At 40.6% G+C, this 17,669-nt stretch overlaps 1 protein-coding gene across 3 annotated transcripts in view; it reads right to left on the bottom strand.

Moving 5' to 3' along the window:
* Nucleotides 1-620: 620 nt before the first annotated feature.
* The window catches only part of PLEKHB2 (pleckstrin homology domain containing B2), a 44,522-nt gene continuing 27,473 nt past the window's right edge, over nt 621-17,669 (bottom strand). For 2 of the 3 annotated variants that reach the window (XM_086718290.1, XM_086718292.1), the window contains 2 exons: nt 9,260-9,368; nt 621-3,355 (listed from right to left, as the gene is read on the bottom strand). In XM_086718290.1, coding sequence (XP_086574416.1) covers nt 3,219-3,355; nt 9,260-9,368 — 246 coding nt within the window. In that variant the 3' untranslated portion in view covers nt 621-3,218. The remainder of the gene's footprint in view (nt 3,356-9,259; nt 9,369-17,669) is intronic. The other variant, XM_086718291.1, reaches the window with a different exon arrangement.

Here is a 17,669-nt window from a genome sequence, read left to right as displayed (position 1 = left end):
AATATGCTTTCATATCAGATATAAACCCATTTCACTTACTACCTGTGTGCTCCTGAGAAAAATATTTAACTTTTGAGCCTGTTTCATCCAGTGTAACCTGGACAATAGTGCCTTATAGAGTTACTTTAAGAATCTAATGAGTCATTCTTTTCTGATGTGATAATACATTCCCCAGCACTCAGGGATTTCTCAGTAAGTGCCATTCTTCTTTTTTTTTAATTTCTTTTTAATGTTTATTTATTTCTGAGAGACAGAAAGGCAGACCACGTGTGGGGGAGGGGCAGAGAGCAAGGGAGACACAGAATCCAAAGTAGGTTCCAGGCTCCGAGCTGTCAGCACAGAGCCCTATGCGGGGCTCCAAATCATGAACCGTGAGATCATGACCTGAGCCAAAGTCAGACACTTAACCAACTGAGCCACCTGGGTGCCCCACTCAGTAACTGCCATTCTTATTGCCCATGATGTAGCAGAAAAAACTGACAGTGTGTTACTATAATATTTTTAAAAAATGGATTGGTGGTTGCCAGAAGTGGGGGTGGATAGTGGGAGAAATAGGTAAGCTGGGTTTTATTTAGTTTAACTAAATTTAATTTAAAAAAACAAGTCACAATGCAACCTGCTTTAAGGTTAACCATTTAATGTATTAACATTTTCACTTATAAACATACAATTTGCATATACAGGGAAAATAGGTTCTGTGGACACAAGAGAATATGAGAGGGAAGCAATCAGAAAACAGATCAATTCTAGGGGGGGAAGAAATGGAACTGCATTCCATGCCTGTGTCTACATAAACTTGGGAAGGAGAAAGAAAAATGAAACAGGATCATAACTGATGCAGAAAATAAACTTAGGCCATTCGTCTCAACCATGGTTGAGACCAGTGTCTTGGGTCCAGGTCTGGCCTGTTTTAGGATGATCATCTGAAACACAGCCACTGGTCTTTCTTTTCTCCTTACTATCTAAGACTCTGAAGTTCACTCCAGTAACCAAAAAACAATCAGCTTGGCATGTGTGCAATGTCAGTGGGCAACTTCTTCCACATATGAAAGTGAGAAAAGCTCACTCACACCTGAACAAGTTCCTTCCACCTCATCTAACTTTTTTTGATTTAGGATTACCTAAATTGAGGCAATCACAAAGCTGGCATCTACAGAAATTGGACCAAGGAAATGAAGTATCTCAGCCCATCTTTATACCTACTATGCATTTCCTAACAGCATCAAGTCACTGGCAACACTGAATTTCCAGGTTCAACTGTGGCTGCCCAATGGGGCTGGCCAACAGAGTGCACACACATGTGCCCAAGCTTCAGTTTACACCTGCCCCTTCTGTCAGAGGGGGGACTCTGCTTCCCAGGCATTTCAGCAACATAACTCAGTACCCTGTGGTTCCAGGAACTCCAAGTTCAAAATCAATACCCCAATACCACATTAAAAACTGTTTAATATTTTATTAGTAAAGCATACAGCTCTTAATAATAACTATCATCTAAACAAAGCCATTCTTACTACAAAGGATGTAAAATCATAAGAGCAACATTTTTAATCATCAAAACCAACCTTGTCACAAATCACAGTTGGCAATTTTCCACTGTCTCAAATATCCAAAGGGGTGACAGTCAAGTGCACCTCCTTTCAACTAGAAACAAACTCTACAGTGTAAGTTCAGCAGAACTGCCCAGGAAAACAGACCTGACATCAAGGTCGTTTGGCAGATGGCTTCATATGGAGATACTATTTAAGTCTGCTCAGAGATGGAGTCAGTTGACCTATGAAAGAAGTTATGTATATAACTGGCCACAGAAAATAAAAACAGAATTTGTGCTACTAAGGAGTGTATTTTGGAGTGCCAGCGTAGGGACTATTACTGTGCTAAACTGCCTTGGTGGAAGTACATTTTTTAAAGCTTGCGGGACAGAAGACTGGACTAATTTTGGGCTTTACAAATTCATATAAAGAAATAACAGAAGTGCAGGATTATGGGTTTTCCAGAGCTTCACACATAGCTGGGGCTCAAAATTACATGGTTTAAGCTTCTGTGTCAGGAATAAAAACAAAGCCCATGTCCTGGTCAAGCTGAGTAATACCTTGACAGAAGGTTATTCATGTCCTTAGGCAATCATTTCCCACCTGTAACCTGAGTCTCCCCAACAGCCATGGTCCCAAGAGCCCCCACTATACATCACCAGGGCTCCATGAACCCCAGTGCTTGGGGGACAATCACAGTGCCCCAGTCCTGCACAAAGCAGGACACCTGCTCTTCAGAAGGACAGAAGAGAGGAAAAGAGCACCCTCTGCACAGTGTGATCCCCAGAGGCCTGACACAGTCACACTGTAAGTATGGCTCTCATTCCATTTCCTCACCACTCTTAATACCACTTTCTCAACAAGTAGCAAAATAAGCTATAAGTAGGCTGATGTGGCAATAAAAATATCCAAAGCAGACACTAAAAACATAGGGTCTTCTCTGAATAAAGCACATCTACCTCCACACACTTCAAACTGTTTTGGCTTCTTCAAGTTTTAAAGGATAAAACTTTGAGGCTCAACCCAATTCCTAATATGGGATATTTTCCAAGGATAATACCAAAAAAAAACAAAGAATAAAATGAAGAAGCATCATTTTAAGAGGAGGTGGGGAGGAAGGAGGGTGGGGAGGGGGGCTGACCCTACCCCATCATCCTGAGCAGTCAGCCTTGCTGGCCCCAGAGGTCCTGGGGATACCACCCCACTGCCTCAGGGAAGTTCCTGGTTGCTTACCAGTCCACAACTCCTGAAGTTACATGCAGCCAGCTCTGATCCAAGGCTTCAAAGTTCAATGTTAAACAGAAAGAAGATGCAGTTCTCCTTGCCACATTGCTCACTCATACATCACCATATATAAACAGAACACTAAATTATCCCTTAAGCACTATACCTAACTCTGAAAAGAAAACGCCATTCTAAATAGGTATGTCCAAAATAAGGTATTCCAAGAGTTCTAGAATGAAACTCCTGGAATGAGCCAGTGCCCCAGAGATTCCATGTTTTAGCTAAACACAAATCAGAAGCCTTCTCTATAGTACGTGTATGGATTAGTTAGAACTATGATGTCATCACTTTCAAAAGAACAATTAAACTATTATTAAAAACATTTATCACCAACAGAAATGCCCTGCAAATTATATTATTGCACACAGGGTATCAGAAGCTATGCACATCCAGATCTGAAGGACTCTAGAAGACCCAGAACAGAGACCCTAAGGCCATGCCGGTGGCTGCTCCGGCCAGCATGCCCAGTGCCAGATCACTGTCGCTGTCTCGATACCGCTCCCGAATGATGATCTGGTTGGCAGGCTGTTGTCCATAAAGTCCTAAAAAAGAAGTGAAAAAGCAGATGCTGTTAGGAGCAGTTTGTGAAGTCCAACATTCCCTCATAAAGACAGTGTGCCCTGAAGTGGCAGAGGTCACATCTCCCTGCATGTGCATCTCTCTCCTACAGTGCTGTCTTCCTCTCAACAGGTGTGTGGAGTCGCTGAGTGGGTGCTCCCCGGCTCTCCCAGAACAGGCCATGGTGACTGTTTCTAAGACTGCAGTAAGAGGAAACCAAGGTGCTCAACTTTCCAAGGTCCAAACCCCCAAACGCTGCAAATAGCAGGGTCCTAGTGCAGCTGTAAGCTCCAGTCCCCAATGTCCACTTCTCCCCCAAACACTGCAAACAGCAGGATCCTACTGCAGCTGTAAGCTCCTGTCTCCAGTGTCCACTTCTGCCCTCCCCCAAGCACTGCACACAGCAGGGTCCTAGTGCAGCTGTAAGCTCCAGTCCCCATTGTCCACTTCTGCCTTCCCCCAAACGCTGCAAACAGCCAGGGTCCTAGTGCAGCTGTAAGCTCCAGTCCCCAATGTCTACTTCTGCCCTCCCCCAAACACTGCAAACAGCAGGATCCTAAGGCAGCTGTAAGCTCTGGTCTCCAATGTCCACTTCTCCCCTCCAGTCACACTTATTAGGATGACAGGTAGATACAGGAGAGCATGGGAGATACACAGAGCCTGCATCGTGAGAGGCAAGAATCTGCACCTAAAGCTGAAAATGAAAAATCCATTTAAAAGCTAATTAGCTTCTTGATATTCATGTAAACGATTTTTAAATTAAACCTTAAATCTGCTAATAAAACTTGCTCATTTTTAATCATAGGTCTTTATGGGGGAAAATACTTACGTTAAGGGGAAAACTTCTAAAAAGCAAACTTTAAACAACTTTAATATTTAATTTGCATGACTAAAGTTTACAACTGGAAATGTACTATTTGTTCTGTTCTATACTTCACAGCTATACTATCTAACAGCTAATTAGCTTTAAAATTACTCAAATATAAATAATGTTAACTTCCCTCCCTGACCTGCTGTTCCCTTAACAGTTCAACCCTACGGGAGCAAGAAACTAATACAACAGTAATGTGTATATGTAGATGAAAACCAACAGCAAAACAAAGGCTAACATTTAGAAGTCCTTAGTACTCTAAGCAATTACAGTACTACAAGCATTTACATGTACTGACTCACTTAATACTAACAACCCTATGAGTTGAGTTTATTATTATACCCATTTTACAGATGGGCAAAAGTGAGGCACACGGGGGTTAATGGCAATAAGGGCATGCAAACCCAGGCACTCAGGCTACAAGTGTGCACTCATAAACCACTAATACCTCAAATATGATGGAGGAGAATAGAAGAGAAAAGACAAAACACCAAAGCTGCACAGCAGAATGACACCATTATAAACAAAGGGCTGATCAAGTACAGGTAACAGCACTGGAAGCAAACAATGTTTTATGCAATGTTTACCTTTCAAAATTGGTGAACTAGTAGTATTTACTTTCACTGCCTTGAAATTTAAAAGTTTTCAATTAGGCAAATGGAACTATGAAATGTAGGATAGTAGGAACTTGCAAGCTGACTTAATTAGAAGATCCCTTGGACAATCTAAATCTACATTCCCTCAGTAGATCACATCAAGGGCCTCCTGCACTTCATGACCAGGAGAGACCTCTCCTGCAGCTCCTGCTTGCCTCTGCTCCTACCAGGAAGAGAAATCCTTACCCAAGTCAGCTGGGGACATTTCTAAGTTGTACGTACTGTAATTACCTAACTTAACTAAGCTTTACATAAATGGTCAAAATGTGAATGTGAAATAGGCAGCTATTGCTTCCAGGATAACTAAGTTCGATACTTTAGGGTGGACTGAATAAAGGCAGGTAACTCACAAATTACTATCAGAGCAAGGAAATGAGTAAACTAAAAAACTAAAAAAAGAATCTTAAAACCTAGACTTGTTTGTACTTACCAAGGGAAACCGCGATGCGGTGATAGGTCATGAGCACAGTGTTTACAAGACAAGAAAACTCCAACCAAAGGAGCCAATGCAAAGCAAAATCCTAGAGCCCATGTCAAAAGACAGCTGAACACTGTCCACTAACACAGGTAAATTAAAACAGAACACTCATAGAGTGTACACAGCACCCTTTATACTTTTTTAATTGGCTGACTGACCACTGGCTCCAATCATATTAAATAGAAGGCCTTGGGGCACCTAGGTGGCTCAGTCAGTTAAGCGTCCGACTTCAGCTCATGTCATGATCTCACAGTTCGTGGGTTCGAGCCCCGCGTCCGGCTCTGTGCCAACAGCTCAGAACCTGTAGCCTGCTTTGGATTCTGTGTCTCCCTCTCTCTCTGCCCCTCCCCTGCTTGTGCTCTGTCTCTCTTTCTCTCTCAAAAATAAATAAACATTAAAAAAAAATTTTTTTTTTTAAAAAGAGAGAAGGCCTTTAACCTGCTATATGCATGACTATGGTGTCTAAAGACCACATAATGTCATGAAGCTGGCCAAGCACTGGGGTATCCAGAAAGAGACTGAGAAGCTCCAATCTGGTCATCAGGACAAGGCTACTGGGGGATGACCACAAACTCAACTCACCCTCTCCACAGCAAGTATACCTGCTAGATGGGTCACAATGCTAATGCTGAATGCCCACCTACTTCTTGACTCTGCCCTCTGCAGCAAGTATCTTGAGGGTGCTCATGAGAGGGCTATCTCTTTTTCTATGAAGAAAGGCAAGAGCAAGTAAAGAATCCAATTTACAGAAATTCCCTTTACTAGCACTTCTGCAAAACATCTGCTCTTCTATACAGTAAGAAACAGCTGAGATTACCCCAGTCAGAGGTCTGGGGGCTGAGTAAGAAAGAAGTTCGCTCTCATGGCATGGTAGGCTAGGGCTTAAAACCCACCAACTGCAAGACAAACAGGCAAAGAGATCAAGTTTGTAAACAATTACACCATGTTTATCTCTGCCAGTCAGCAGAAAAATGTAAACTAAAGCAACCTAAGGATCCACTTTAGACCCAAGGAGGGTATCAAAACTTTTAGAGCTATTAACAATAGGCAATCTTTCAGGACAACTGAGAAACCAGTGCTTCAGGAACTTCCTAGAAGTGGTAGAAACTGGCAAATTTTACCAACACTGAAGAATATCTTCATTTTTGCCAATGTGATCAGCAGAAATGGTATCTCATTTCAATTTGCATGTCTTTATTAGTGAAGTTGAATTTTTTGTTATTAGTCATTTGCCTTTCTTCTCATGTAAATGGTCTCTGGCCTCAGTTGGACCAGTCTTAAATTATTCCCTTTTCAAACTCAGTCTATCATTGATTCCTCCCCACCAGGCTACATCTCCAATTCTATCATTGAAGTAGTAGAAAAAAATAAAAGTTCCTTTAAAGAAAAAAAAAAAAAGAAGAAAGAAAAAAAACCATAATGCTAAGTGAAATAAACCAGTCACAAAAATACACATACTATAGGATTCCACTTATATGAGATGTCTAAAGTATCCAAATTCACAGAAAAATAAAGTATAATAGTGGTTATCAGGGGCTGGGAGGAAGGAAAAGGGAAGTTGTTGTTTAACGAGTACAGTTTCAATATGGGAAGATGAAAAATTCTGGAAATCTGATGCACAACAATGTGAATGTACTTAACACTACTGAACTGTACAATTAAAATGGTTTTTAAAAAAGTAAATTTTATGGTACTTTTTTTTTTTACCATAATTAAAAATAATAACAATAGATTTTCTTCAAAAAAAAAGAAAGAAACTGGCAAACTGTTCTGAGAATCAACTGGGCAAATGGTATCAAGATTTGGGGCGCCTGGGTGGCTCAGTCAGTTAAGCGTCTGACTTCAGCTCAGGTCATGATCTCGCAGTTTGTGAGTTCGAGCCCCGTGTCGAGCTCTGTGCTGACAGCTCAGAGCCTGGAGACTGCTTCAGATTCTGTGACTCCCTCTCTCTGCCCTTCCCCTGCTCATGCTCTGTCTCTCTCTGTGTCTCAAAAATGAATAAACATTTAAAAAAAATTAAATAAATGGTATTAAGATTTACTGTAATACTGTCAGATGAAAGGATATAGTGTGGATTTCCCTCAAAACAATCCAAAGATGACAGGAGATGGAGGTGAAACAAAATTAGGCATGATATGCTAGCTGAAGGTGGTAATGGACAAATGACAGTTCATTACACTATTGTCCATACTTCTGCATGTTTGAGAAGCTTTCTAAATTTCAATGGTATCAAAAGAAAAATAAATGTCTATGCCCTTTAACACATTAACTTAATACACAGAAATGAAAAACGTATTCTAAGATCTAACAGGAATGAAAAAGAAAATCATTAGACATGTTCAAAGCAACATTTATGACTGCAAACAGGAAAAAGTAAACAGTTAATACTAGAAGATCACCCAATATGATAATATGCAGTCATTAAAAATACTTACGGAAATTATGCAGCACTCAGAATACACAGAATTTTAAAATGAGAAAAGAAATGCAAAAGGTGATATAAGATTTCAATGACAAAAATTTATTTTGTATGGGGAAAGTAATTCAAACAAAAATAGTTGTGCTAAGATCACAGGGCCAACAAATACTTCATTTTTTAGCATCATCATTTTATTAGTTTTCAATTTGACATGAAAAAAAGTCAAAAAGTCACAGTCCATGCTAGTTGAGTGAACTACATCAGATTGCAGGAACAGATAAGCAGAGAACCTCTCATATTGAATGCTCACCTATGAGACACCAAAGTAACCACCACTAATTAGCAGGATACTTTGAGTCAGGGGGCGGCAGCCCTGGGCCTCTCTGTGAGATTAACATCAGTGACCACTTACCTCTTTGGCAACAGATTCTTCTTCCACTGCCATGGTAAGACACTGCACTAGGTTTGTTCACAGCGCCCTCAGATTCAGATTCCCAACCGCTCTATGGGCTCAGGACTCTTGTAAGCTATTTGCCAGCTTCATTCACTTATACATTGATCCGATATGCCATGCCCACTGCAACCACCTCTGCCTGACTTCCCTTCTCTGGGCTTCTGGGTGTGGCCTTGTTCTTCAGTCCATCAATCACATGATGGGGGCTCTTGGGCCCCCTCATCCTGACTGTAGGCTCTGGCCTCACAGCCAGCACTCTCCTGCACCTCCACCTTAGACCTCCCACTGCCTAAACTGCACCCAGGACTTGATGCTACCTACACAGGCCAGTTACTCACAACTACAATTTTCCTCAGGTAAGGTAAAAAATGGAAGTGCATCAAAAGCCTGGAATAAATGTAAGAACCTTCCAGGCCTTTATTTCACTTGCAAAATGGGGTATCGCCTCAGTAGTGATAATATTTGAAGGATGTTACCAGAAGAGAAAAAACAGGAGAAAGTTATCGTTTAAAATGGGATATAAGTGAATACCAGTAGGTACAAATTCTCTCCTTGGGAATAAATCTGGATACAACAGTGAAGTTTTAACAAGCCTACTCTGGGGCACCTGGGTGGCTCAGTCGGTTAACTGTCCGACTTCGGCTCAGGTCATGATCTTGTGATTTGTGAGTTCGAGCCCTGCGTCAGGCTCTGTGCTGACAGCTTGGAGCCTGGAGCCTGCTTGGTCTTCTGTGTCTCCTTCTCACTCTGCCCCTCCCCCAAAAATAAATAAATGTAAAAAAATTTTTTTAAATAAAAAAAAAAAACAACACAAGCCTACTCCAACTTTATAAGACAACGTAAAAATACATAACTTTTTTTTTTTTTTAAAGCATAGTAGAATCATTTGTGGTCTATAACCAGAAGCACTGCTCACTTATCCTTAAACTAAGAAATACAATTCCTTGAGGCCTCACAGATCCACCCAGTAAATGAAGAGAAATAAGGAATGGAAGGTGGGCGTGGGGTACCTGCATACGGGTACTGGTAGGGTACAGCATAAGCCTGTCCACTTGCAGCATAGACAACTTGAGTTCCTGGAGGGTACGCACCACTGTATGGACCATAGCCATATGCCTGCTGAAAAGAAATAGGCCCATCAGAAATACAATTTTGAAGTTCAGCATCCACTCACAATAAAAATCACCAACAAAGCAGGTGGAGAGGGAATGTACCTCCACATAATAAAGGCCATATGCAACAAGCCCACAGGACATCATAAACAACAGTGTAAAGTTAAAAGCTTTCCTCTAAGATCAGAAACAAGACAATACGGTGCCTGCCCACTCTTACTACTTTTATTCAACATCATAATGAAATTTTATTGTGTTTCACTTCACTGCACTTTGCAGATACTGTGTTTTTACACATGGGAGGTTTGTGGCAACCCTACACAGACCATGTCTATTGGCACAATTTTTCCAACAGCATTTGTTCACTTCATGTCTGTGTCACATTTTGCTAATTCTCACAATATTTCAAACTTTTTCATTATTAATATCTTTCTTTTTTTGAGAGAGCAAGCAAGCGAGCACACAAGCAGGGGAGCAGGGCAGTGGGAGGGAGTGGGTGGGAGAGGGAGGGGGGAGAGTGGGTGAGAGGGGGAGAGGGGGAAAGGGGGAAAGGGGGAGAGGGGGGAGAGGGGGATGGGGAGGGGGGAGGGGGGAGGGGGAGAGGGAAGGGGGAGAGGGGGGAGAGGGGGAGGGGGGAGAGGGGAAGGGGGAGGGGAGGGGGAGAGGGGGGAGAGGGGAAGGGGAGGGGGAGGGGGGAGAGAGGGAGGGGGAGAGGGGGAGGGGGGGAGGGGGGAGAGGGGGAAAAGAGGAGAGAGGGAGAGAGGGGGAGAGGGGGAAAAGAGGAGAGAGGGGGAGAGGGGGAGAGGGGGAAAAGAGGAGAGAGGGGGAGAGGGGGAGAGGGGGAAAAGAGGAGAGAGGGGGAGAGGGGGGAGACAATCTTAAGCAGGCTCCACACTCAGCACAGAGCCCACCACAAGGCTCAATCCCATGACCCTGGGATCATGACCTGAACCGAAATCAAGAGTCAGACACTCAAATGACTAAGCCACCCAAGAGCCCCGTTCATTATTATATTTGTTACAGCAATCTGTGATCAGTGATCTTTGATATTACTATTGTAATTGTTTTGGGGTGTCACAAACCACACCATATAAATGGGCAAACTTAATAGATAAATCATGTGTTCTGCTTGCTCCACCAACCACTAGTTCCTATCTCCCTCTCAGGTCTCCTATTCCCTAAAACACAACAACATTAAAATGAGGCTAATTGAGAAGAACCCTACAACGGTCTCTAAGTGCTCAGGTGAGAGGAAGAGTCGCAAATCTCTCGCTTTAAATCAAAAGCTAGAAAGGATTCAGCTCAGTGAGGAAGGCATGTTGAACACTGAGACAGGCCAAAAGCTGGGCCTCTTGCACCAAACAGCCAGGTTGTGAGTGCAAAGGAAAAGTTCTTGAAGGAAATTAAAAGCACTACTCCAGTGAACATACAAATTGTGAGAAAAAAGAACAGTCTTATAGTTGATACAGAGAACGTATGAGTGGTCTGGGTAGAAGATCAGCCAAACCCTAATCCAGAGGAAGGCCCTGACTCTCTTCAATTCTGTGAACGCTGAGAGAGGGAAAGAAGCTGCAGAAGAAAGTATGAAGCTAAGAGAGGTTGGTTCATGAGGTTTAAGAAACCAGCTTTATAACATAAAAGGGCAAGGTAAAGCAGCAAGAGCTGATGTAGAAGCTGCAACAAGTTACCCAGAAGATGGCAGCTAAGATCATTTATGAAGGTGGCTACACCTAACAAGAGATTTTCGGTGCAGATGAAATAGTCTTCTATTGGAAGAAGATATTATCAAGGATTTTCATAGCTACAGATGAGAAGTCAATGCCTGGCTTCAAAGGACAAGTGGACTCCCTTGTTAGGGGTTAATGCAGCTGGCGACTTTAAGTTGAGGCCAATGCTCATTTACCAGAGTTTCTGCTCTGACCATACTTTTTTTTTTTTTTTACCTCCTGATGTTTAGGATTCTCAGTTGTCCAAAAACAGAATAGAAATGTCAGAGAAAAAGAATCAGTAAACGTACTATAAAGTGGAATAGAGAGGAAAATATATTGAAGAAAAGAAGGTGCGCGTGGGTGGCTCAGTCAGTTAAGTGTCCAACTTCAGCTCAGGTCATGATTTCATGGTCCATGGGTTCAAGCCCCGCGTCAGGCTCTGTGTTGACAGCTCAGGGCCTGCAGCCTGCTTCAGATTCTGTCTCCAGCCCTCTCTGCCCCTCCCCTGCTTATGCTCTGTCTCTAAAATAAATAAACATTAAAAAAAAATTTTTTTTTAATAAAAAGAAAATGAACAGAATCTGAGACATGTGGGATATCTAACATCCATATCATTAGTTTCAAAAGGAAAAGGGGTGGGGCTGAAAAAAACATTCCAGAAATAATGGCCTAAATTTTCCCAAATTTAGCAAGAAACAAAAAGACAATGAACGCCAAATAGGATAACGCCCCCAAAATCCATACCAACATACTATAGTCAAACTTCTGAAAACTAAGGACAATGAAAATAGCAAGAAACAAACAATGCATTACCTACATGGGGAGAAATGTAAATGATAGCAGATTTCTCCTCAGAAACCATGTAGACCAAAGGAAATAGCACACACTTGACAAATGCTGGAAGAAATGTCAACTCAGAATTCTACACTAGTGAAAATATCCCTCAGAAATAAAGAAAAAAATCAAGACATTCTCAGATGAAGAACTGAGAATCTGTTGCCAACAGAGCTACTATCCTAAGAGAATGGCAAAAAAAGAGTTTCACTGAACAAAATGTAAACAATAAAAGAAAGGACCCTAAAACATCAGGAGGTAAAAAAAAAAAAAAAGGTACAGAGCAGAAATACATGTAAATAAACTTTCCTTCACAGCTTGACTTTTCTAACAAGTCTGACAGCTGAAGCAAAATTTCCAACACCATCTGATGTGGTTCTCATATATAAAAGAAACGTGAACACTTGACTTTGAAAAATACGTAAATATGAATAATGTAGAGCAACCACTAAAAAAGCAATACAAAGAGACACACTCAAGAAACATTATAGATAAATCAAAATGCAACTTTATTTTTTTTGATGTTTATTTATATTTGAGAGAGACAGAGAGACAGAGCACGAACAGGGGCAGAGAGAGGGAGACAGAATCTGAAGCAGGCTCCAGGCTCTCAGCTGTCAGCACAGAGCCCGACGAGGAGCTTGAACTCACAAGCATGAGAGCATGACCTGAGCCATAGTCAGATGCTTAACCAACTGAGCCACCCAGGCGCCCCTCAAAAGGCAATTTTAAAACATGTTCAAATAATTCACAAAAAGCTTAAGTAAAAGAACACAGAGAAATTTAAAAAGCACAGAACCAAAGGGAAACAAAAAACAAAATGGCATACTTAAACCTAATATATCAAAAATTACATTAAATGTAAATGGTCTAAATATACTAATTACAAAATAGATATTTGTCAGATGTCAGATAGGGAAAACTCACATACATGTTATCTATGAGAAACTCACTTCAAATGAAATATGTAGGTTGAAAAAAAAAAAAAAAGATGGGAAGAGATACCACACAGTGAAAAGCAAGAAGAAGTGACTATATTAATATCAGATAGAGCAAACATCAGACTAAAGAAAATTGCCAGAAACAGAAAGGGACATTACATTATGATAATACAGTTAACCCACCAAGAAAATGTAAACGTCTGTGGACCAATGACAGAGGTACACACGTAAATTAAACAACTTATATGAAAAGGACCAATTACTCAAAAAGTACAAATTACTACAATCCACTCAATATGAAATAGAAAATGAACAGTACTATAACTCTCAAGAAAATAGAATTTGGAGGCGGCTGTGTGGCTCTCAGTCAAACATTCAACTTCGGCTCAGGTCATGATCTCAGGGTCCATGAGTTCGAGCCCCACATGGGGCTCTGTGCTGGCAGCTCAGAGCACGGAGCCTGCTTCCAATTCTGTGTCTCCCTCTCCCTCTGCACCTCCCCCACTTGCACGCTCTCAAAAATAAACATTTAAAAAAAATAAAATTTGTAATTAAAAATACCCCACCCTCAAAATCTTCAGGCCCAGACTGTTTCACTGGAGATTTCTACCAAATATTTAAAAAAAGAATTAACATGGGACGCCTGGGTAGCTCAGTCAGTTAAGCATCCAACTTCAACTCAGGTCACGATCTCAGGGTTGGTGAGTTTGAGCCCCGCATCAGGCTCTGTGCTAACAGCTCAGAGCCTGGAGCCTGCTTCAGATTGTGTGTCTCCCTCTCTCTCTGCCCCTCCCCTGCTGGCACTCTGTCTCTGTCTCTCTCAAAAATAAACAAACATTTAAAAAATTTTTTTAAATAAATTAAAAAAGAATTAACACAAATTCTATATAATCTCTTCTAGAAAATAGAAGAGCAGGGAACACTTCCCAAAATTCATTCTGTAAAGCCAGTATGACCTAATACCAAATAAGAGTACAAAAAAACTACAGACCAATATCCTTCATGAATATAGATGCAAAAATCTGTAAGAATATTAACAAACAGAATTCAGCAATAAAAGAAAAGAATTATACACCCAACTAAGAGAGGTTTATTACAGGGATGCAACTCTGGTTCAATATTTGAAAATCAATCAGTATAATCCATCATATTGGCAGAGGTTTAAAAAAAAAAAATCACATGACCATGCCAATTGATGCAGAAAAGGTATTTGACAAAATTCAACACCTATTCATGATAAAACTCAGAAAACTAGAAAAGGAACTTTCTCAACTTGTTATTGAACATCTTCAAAAACTACAGCTCACATCACATGTAATGTAGAAAAACCGAATGCATTCCCCTTAAAATCAGGAACAAGACAAGGATGACTGCTCTTACCACTGCTATTCAACATAACATTAGAAGTTCTAACCAGGGCAAGGAAATAGAAGGCACACAGACTGGAAAGAAAACTCTCCCTATTTACAGATGACATGATTGTGTCTATTGTAGAATATCCCAGAGAATGTACAAAAAACTACTTCTAGAACCAATAGGTGAGCTTAGTAAGTTCACAAGCTATAAGATCAATAAACAAAAATCAATGAACTTGGGGAAATTAAAATTTAAAACATAATACCATAGAAAACGATCAAAAAAAAAAAATACGTAAGTGTAAATCTAACAAAACATGCCCAAGATTTTTATACTGAAACTACAAAATGCTGATGAAAAAAATCAGAGGATCTAAAAGAGACAGTCCATGTTCACTGACTGAAAAACTCAACATAATATGTCAATTCTCCCCCCCAAAACCTGATACATAGGTTTAAAACAATTTCTTTCAAAATCTATCAAGAAGATTTTGTTGTAGACTTAGACACATCATATGGAAAAGAAATGGAACCAGAATAGTTCAGGGAATTCTGAAAAGGATATAGTGGGGGATCAGTCTACCCAATTTTAAGACTCATACAGCTACAGTAATCAAGTCAGTGTGGTGCAAGAGGAAGAAAAACACATAGATCAATAGAACAATCAGAGAACCCAGAAATAGACACACACAAATACAGCCAAGTGAATTTTCACAGAGATGCAAAAGCAATTCCAGAAAGAACTTTTCATCAAATTGTAGTGGAATAAGTGGACATTCATATTAAAAAAAAATGAACCCTAACCCTAACGCCTTACATGTAAATCCTGGCACTATGAAACTTCCAAAAAATAGCACAGGAGAAAACCTTAGGAAACCTGGTCTTGGGGGAAGTATGAAACGACAACAAAAGCACAAACCATAAAAACTGATCAACTAGACTGCATGAAAACTAAAACTCCATGAAAGGCACTGTTAAGAGGATAATAACACAATGCTCCAGACCACATATCTGACAAAGTGTTCCTATCTCAAACTCAAAGAACTCTCAAAACTCAATGTTAAAAGAAATAATAATACAATTAGAAAACAAGCAAAAGACATGAAGTGACATTTTACTGAACAGGATATACAATGGCAAAAAAAAAAAAGCACATAAAAAGATGTCCAACATCGCTAGCTATCAGGGAAATGCAAATTAAGATTAGAATGAAATATCACTACATACCTGTAAGAATAGCTAAAATTAAAAAATGGTGACAGCATTTAATGCTGGGAAAGATACAGAGAAACTGGATTATTCACATAAGTGAAACAGTAGAGTCATTCTGGAAAGTAGTTTCTTAGCTTTTTAAAAAATTAACCATGTACTTACCATATAATAGACCCAGCAATTCCATTTTGGGGCATTTTCCCCAAAGAAATAAAACTTTATGCCTATATAAAAAGCTGTACATGAGGAGAATTCACAGTACATTTAGTGGTAATAGCCAAAACTTTGAAACAACCCCAAGTAAACATCCATCAATACTTAATGGGGTATACATGCAAGAATTTGGCTGGGTCTCAAGGGAACTGTACTAAGTGAAAAACATCAAACTCAAAAAGATCAGGGGTGCCTGGATGGCTCAGTCGGTTAAGCATCCGACTTCAGCTCAGGTCATATCTCACGGTCTGTGGGTTCAAGCCCCGTGTCGGGCTCTGTGCTGACAGCTCGGAGCCTGGAGCCATCTTGGGATTCTGTGTCTCTCTGCCTCTCTGACCCACCCACCCCCCTCACCCCCCCCCCCCCCCCCCCGTTCATGCTCTATCTCTCTCTGTCTCAAAAATTAAATAAACATTAAAAAAATTTTTTTTAAAAGATCACATGCTGTATGATTCTATTTATATAACATTGTGGAAATAACAAAATTATACAGACAGAGAACAAATCAACAAATCAGTGGCTGATGGGAGTTAGGGGAATGAGGGTATAACTATGTAAGGGTGTAGTGGGAAGATTTTATCAACAGTTTTATATCTTGACTGAAGGGCTGGTTACACAAATCTACACATATGATAAAATGACACGAAACCAGACATAAACATTTTGCCAATTTCAAATTCCTGGTTTTGATTTCATGTAACATGTAACAACTAAGGAGCTGAATGAGGAGTACATGAGATCTTTCCGTATTATTTTTGGAACTTCCTGTAAATCTATAATTATTAAAAGTTAAAAAAGCAAAACAAAACAGAAGTCCCTCCCACAACAGAGACTTCTATATGTAGCACTGAACACTTAACACATCTAACTAGGAGATACTCCTAAGGTACTTGATATGTGATTTGTTTCTTAAGTTTTGTTTTTTCAAAGTAAAAAAAAGTAGGGCTCCTGGGTAGCTCAGTCAGTTAAGCATCTGACTCTTGATTTCGGGTCAGGTCACCATCTCACAGTTCATGAGATTGAGCCCCACGTTGGGCTCTGTAATGACAATGTGGAGTCTGCTTGGGATTCTCTCTCTCTCCCTCTCTCTGCCTCTCCCCTGCTCGCTCTCTCTCTCAAAATAAACAGAATCTTTTAAGTAAAAATAAAAATAAAGCATCTTTTCTGGTTATAAAGAAAATTCAAGTAATTCATTAAGTATAAAAATCATCAATATCATATTATCAAAGCAACTATGATTAACATGAATCATTTTTAGGGGGTGTCTGGGTGGCTCAGTCAGTTCAGCATCTGACTTTGGCTCAGGTCATGATCTCACAGTTCATGAGATCAAGCCCTGTGTCGGGCTCTGTGCTGACAGCTCAGAGCCTGGAGCCTGCTTCAGATTCTGTGTCTCCCTCTCTCTCTGCCCCTCCCCTGCTCACACTCTGTCTCTCTCTCCCTCTCTCTCTCTCAAAAATAAACAAACATTAAAAAAAAAAATTAGGGGCGCCTGGGTGGCTCAGTCGGTTGAGCGTTTGACTTCGGCTCAGGTCATGATCTCACGGTTTGTGAGTTCGAGTCCCGCGTCGGGCTCTGTGCGGACAGCTCAGGGTCTGGAGCCTGCTTCGGATTCTGTGTCTCCTCCTCTCTCTGCCCCTCCCCTGCTCATGCTCTGTCTCTCAATAATAAATAAATGTTAACTTTTTTTTTTTTTTTTTAATTAAAGGGGCGCCTGGGTGGCTCAGCCGGTTAAGTGTCCGACTTTGGCTCAGGTCATGATCTCATGGTTTGTGATCTCAGGTCATGATCTCAGGTCATGATCTCAAGCCCCGCGTCAGGCTCTGCACTGACAGCTCAGAGTCTGGAGCCTGCATCAGATTCTGTGTCTCCCTCTCTCTCTGCTCCTCCCCCACTCACACTCTGTCTCTCTCCCTTTCTCAAAAACAAATAAACATTAAAAAAAACATTTTTTTAAATAAAAAATAAAAAAAAAAAAACCATGAATCATTATCAGGCCTATCTTAAAAACAAAATGTAAACATGGAGATTATAAAGCAATAGC

This window comes from Puma concolor, chromosome C1, assembly GCF_028749965.1.
Source record: "Puma concolor isolate L17-30 chromosome C1, mPumCon1.1.hap2, whole genome shotgun sequence".
NCBI classification, from domain to species: Eukaryota; Metazoa; Chordata; class Mammalia; order Carnivora; family Felidae; genus Puma; species Puma concolor.
Note: the sequence above shows the minus strand (reverse complement) of the source record. Positions and strands in the feature narration are given on the sequence as shown.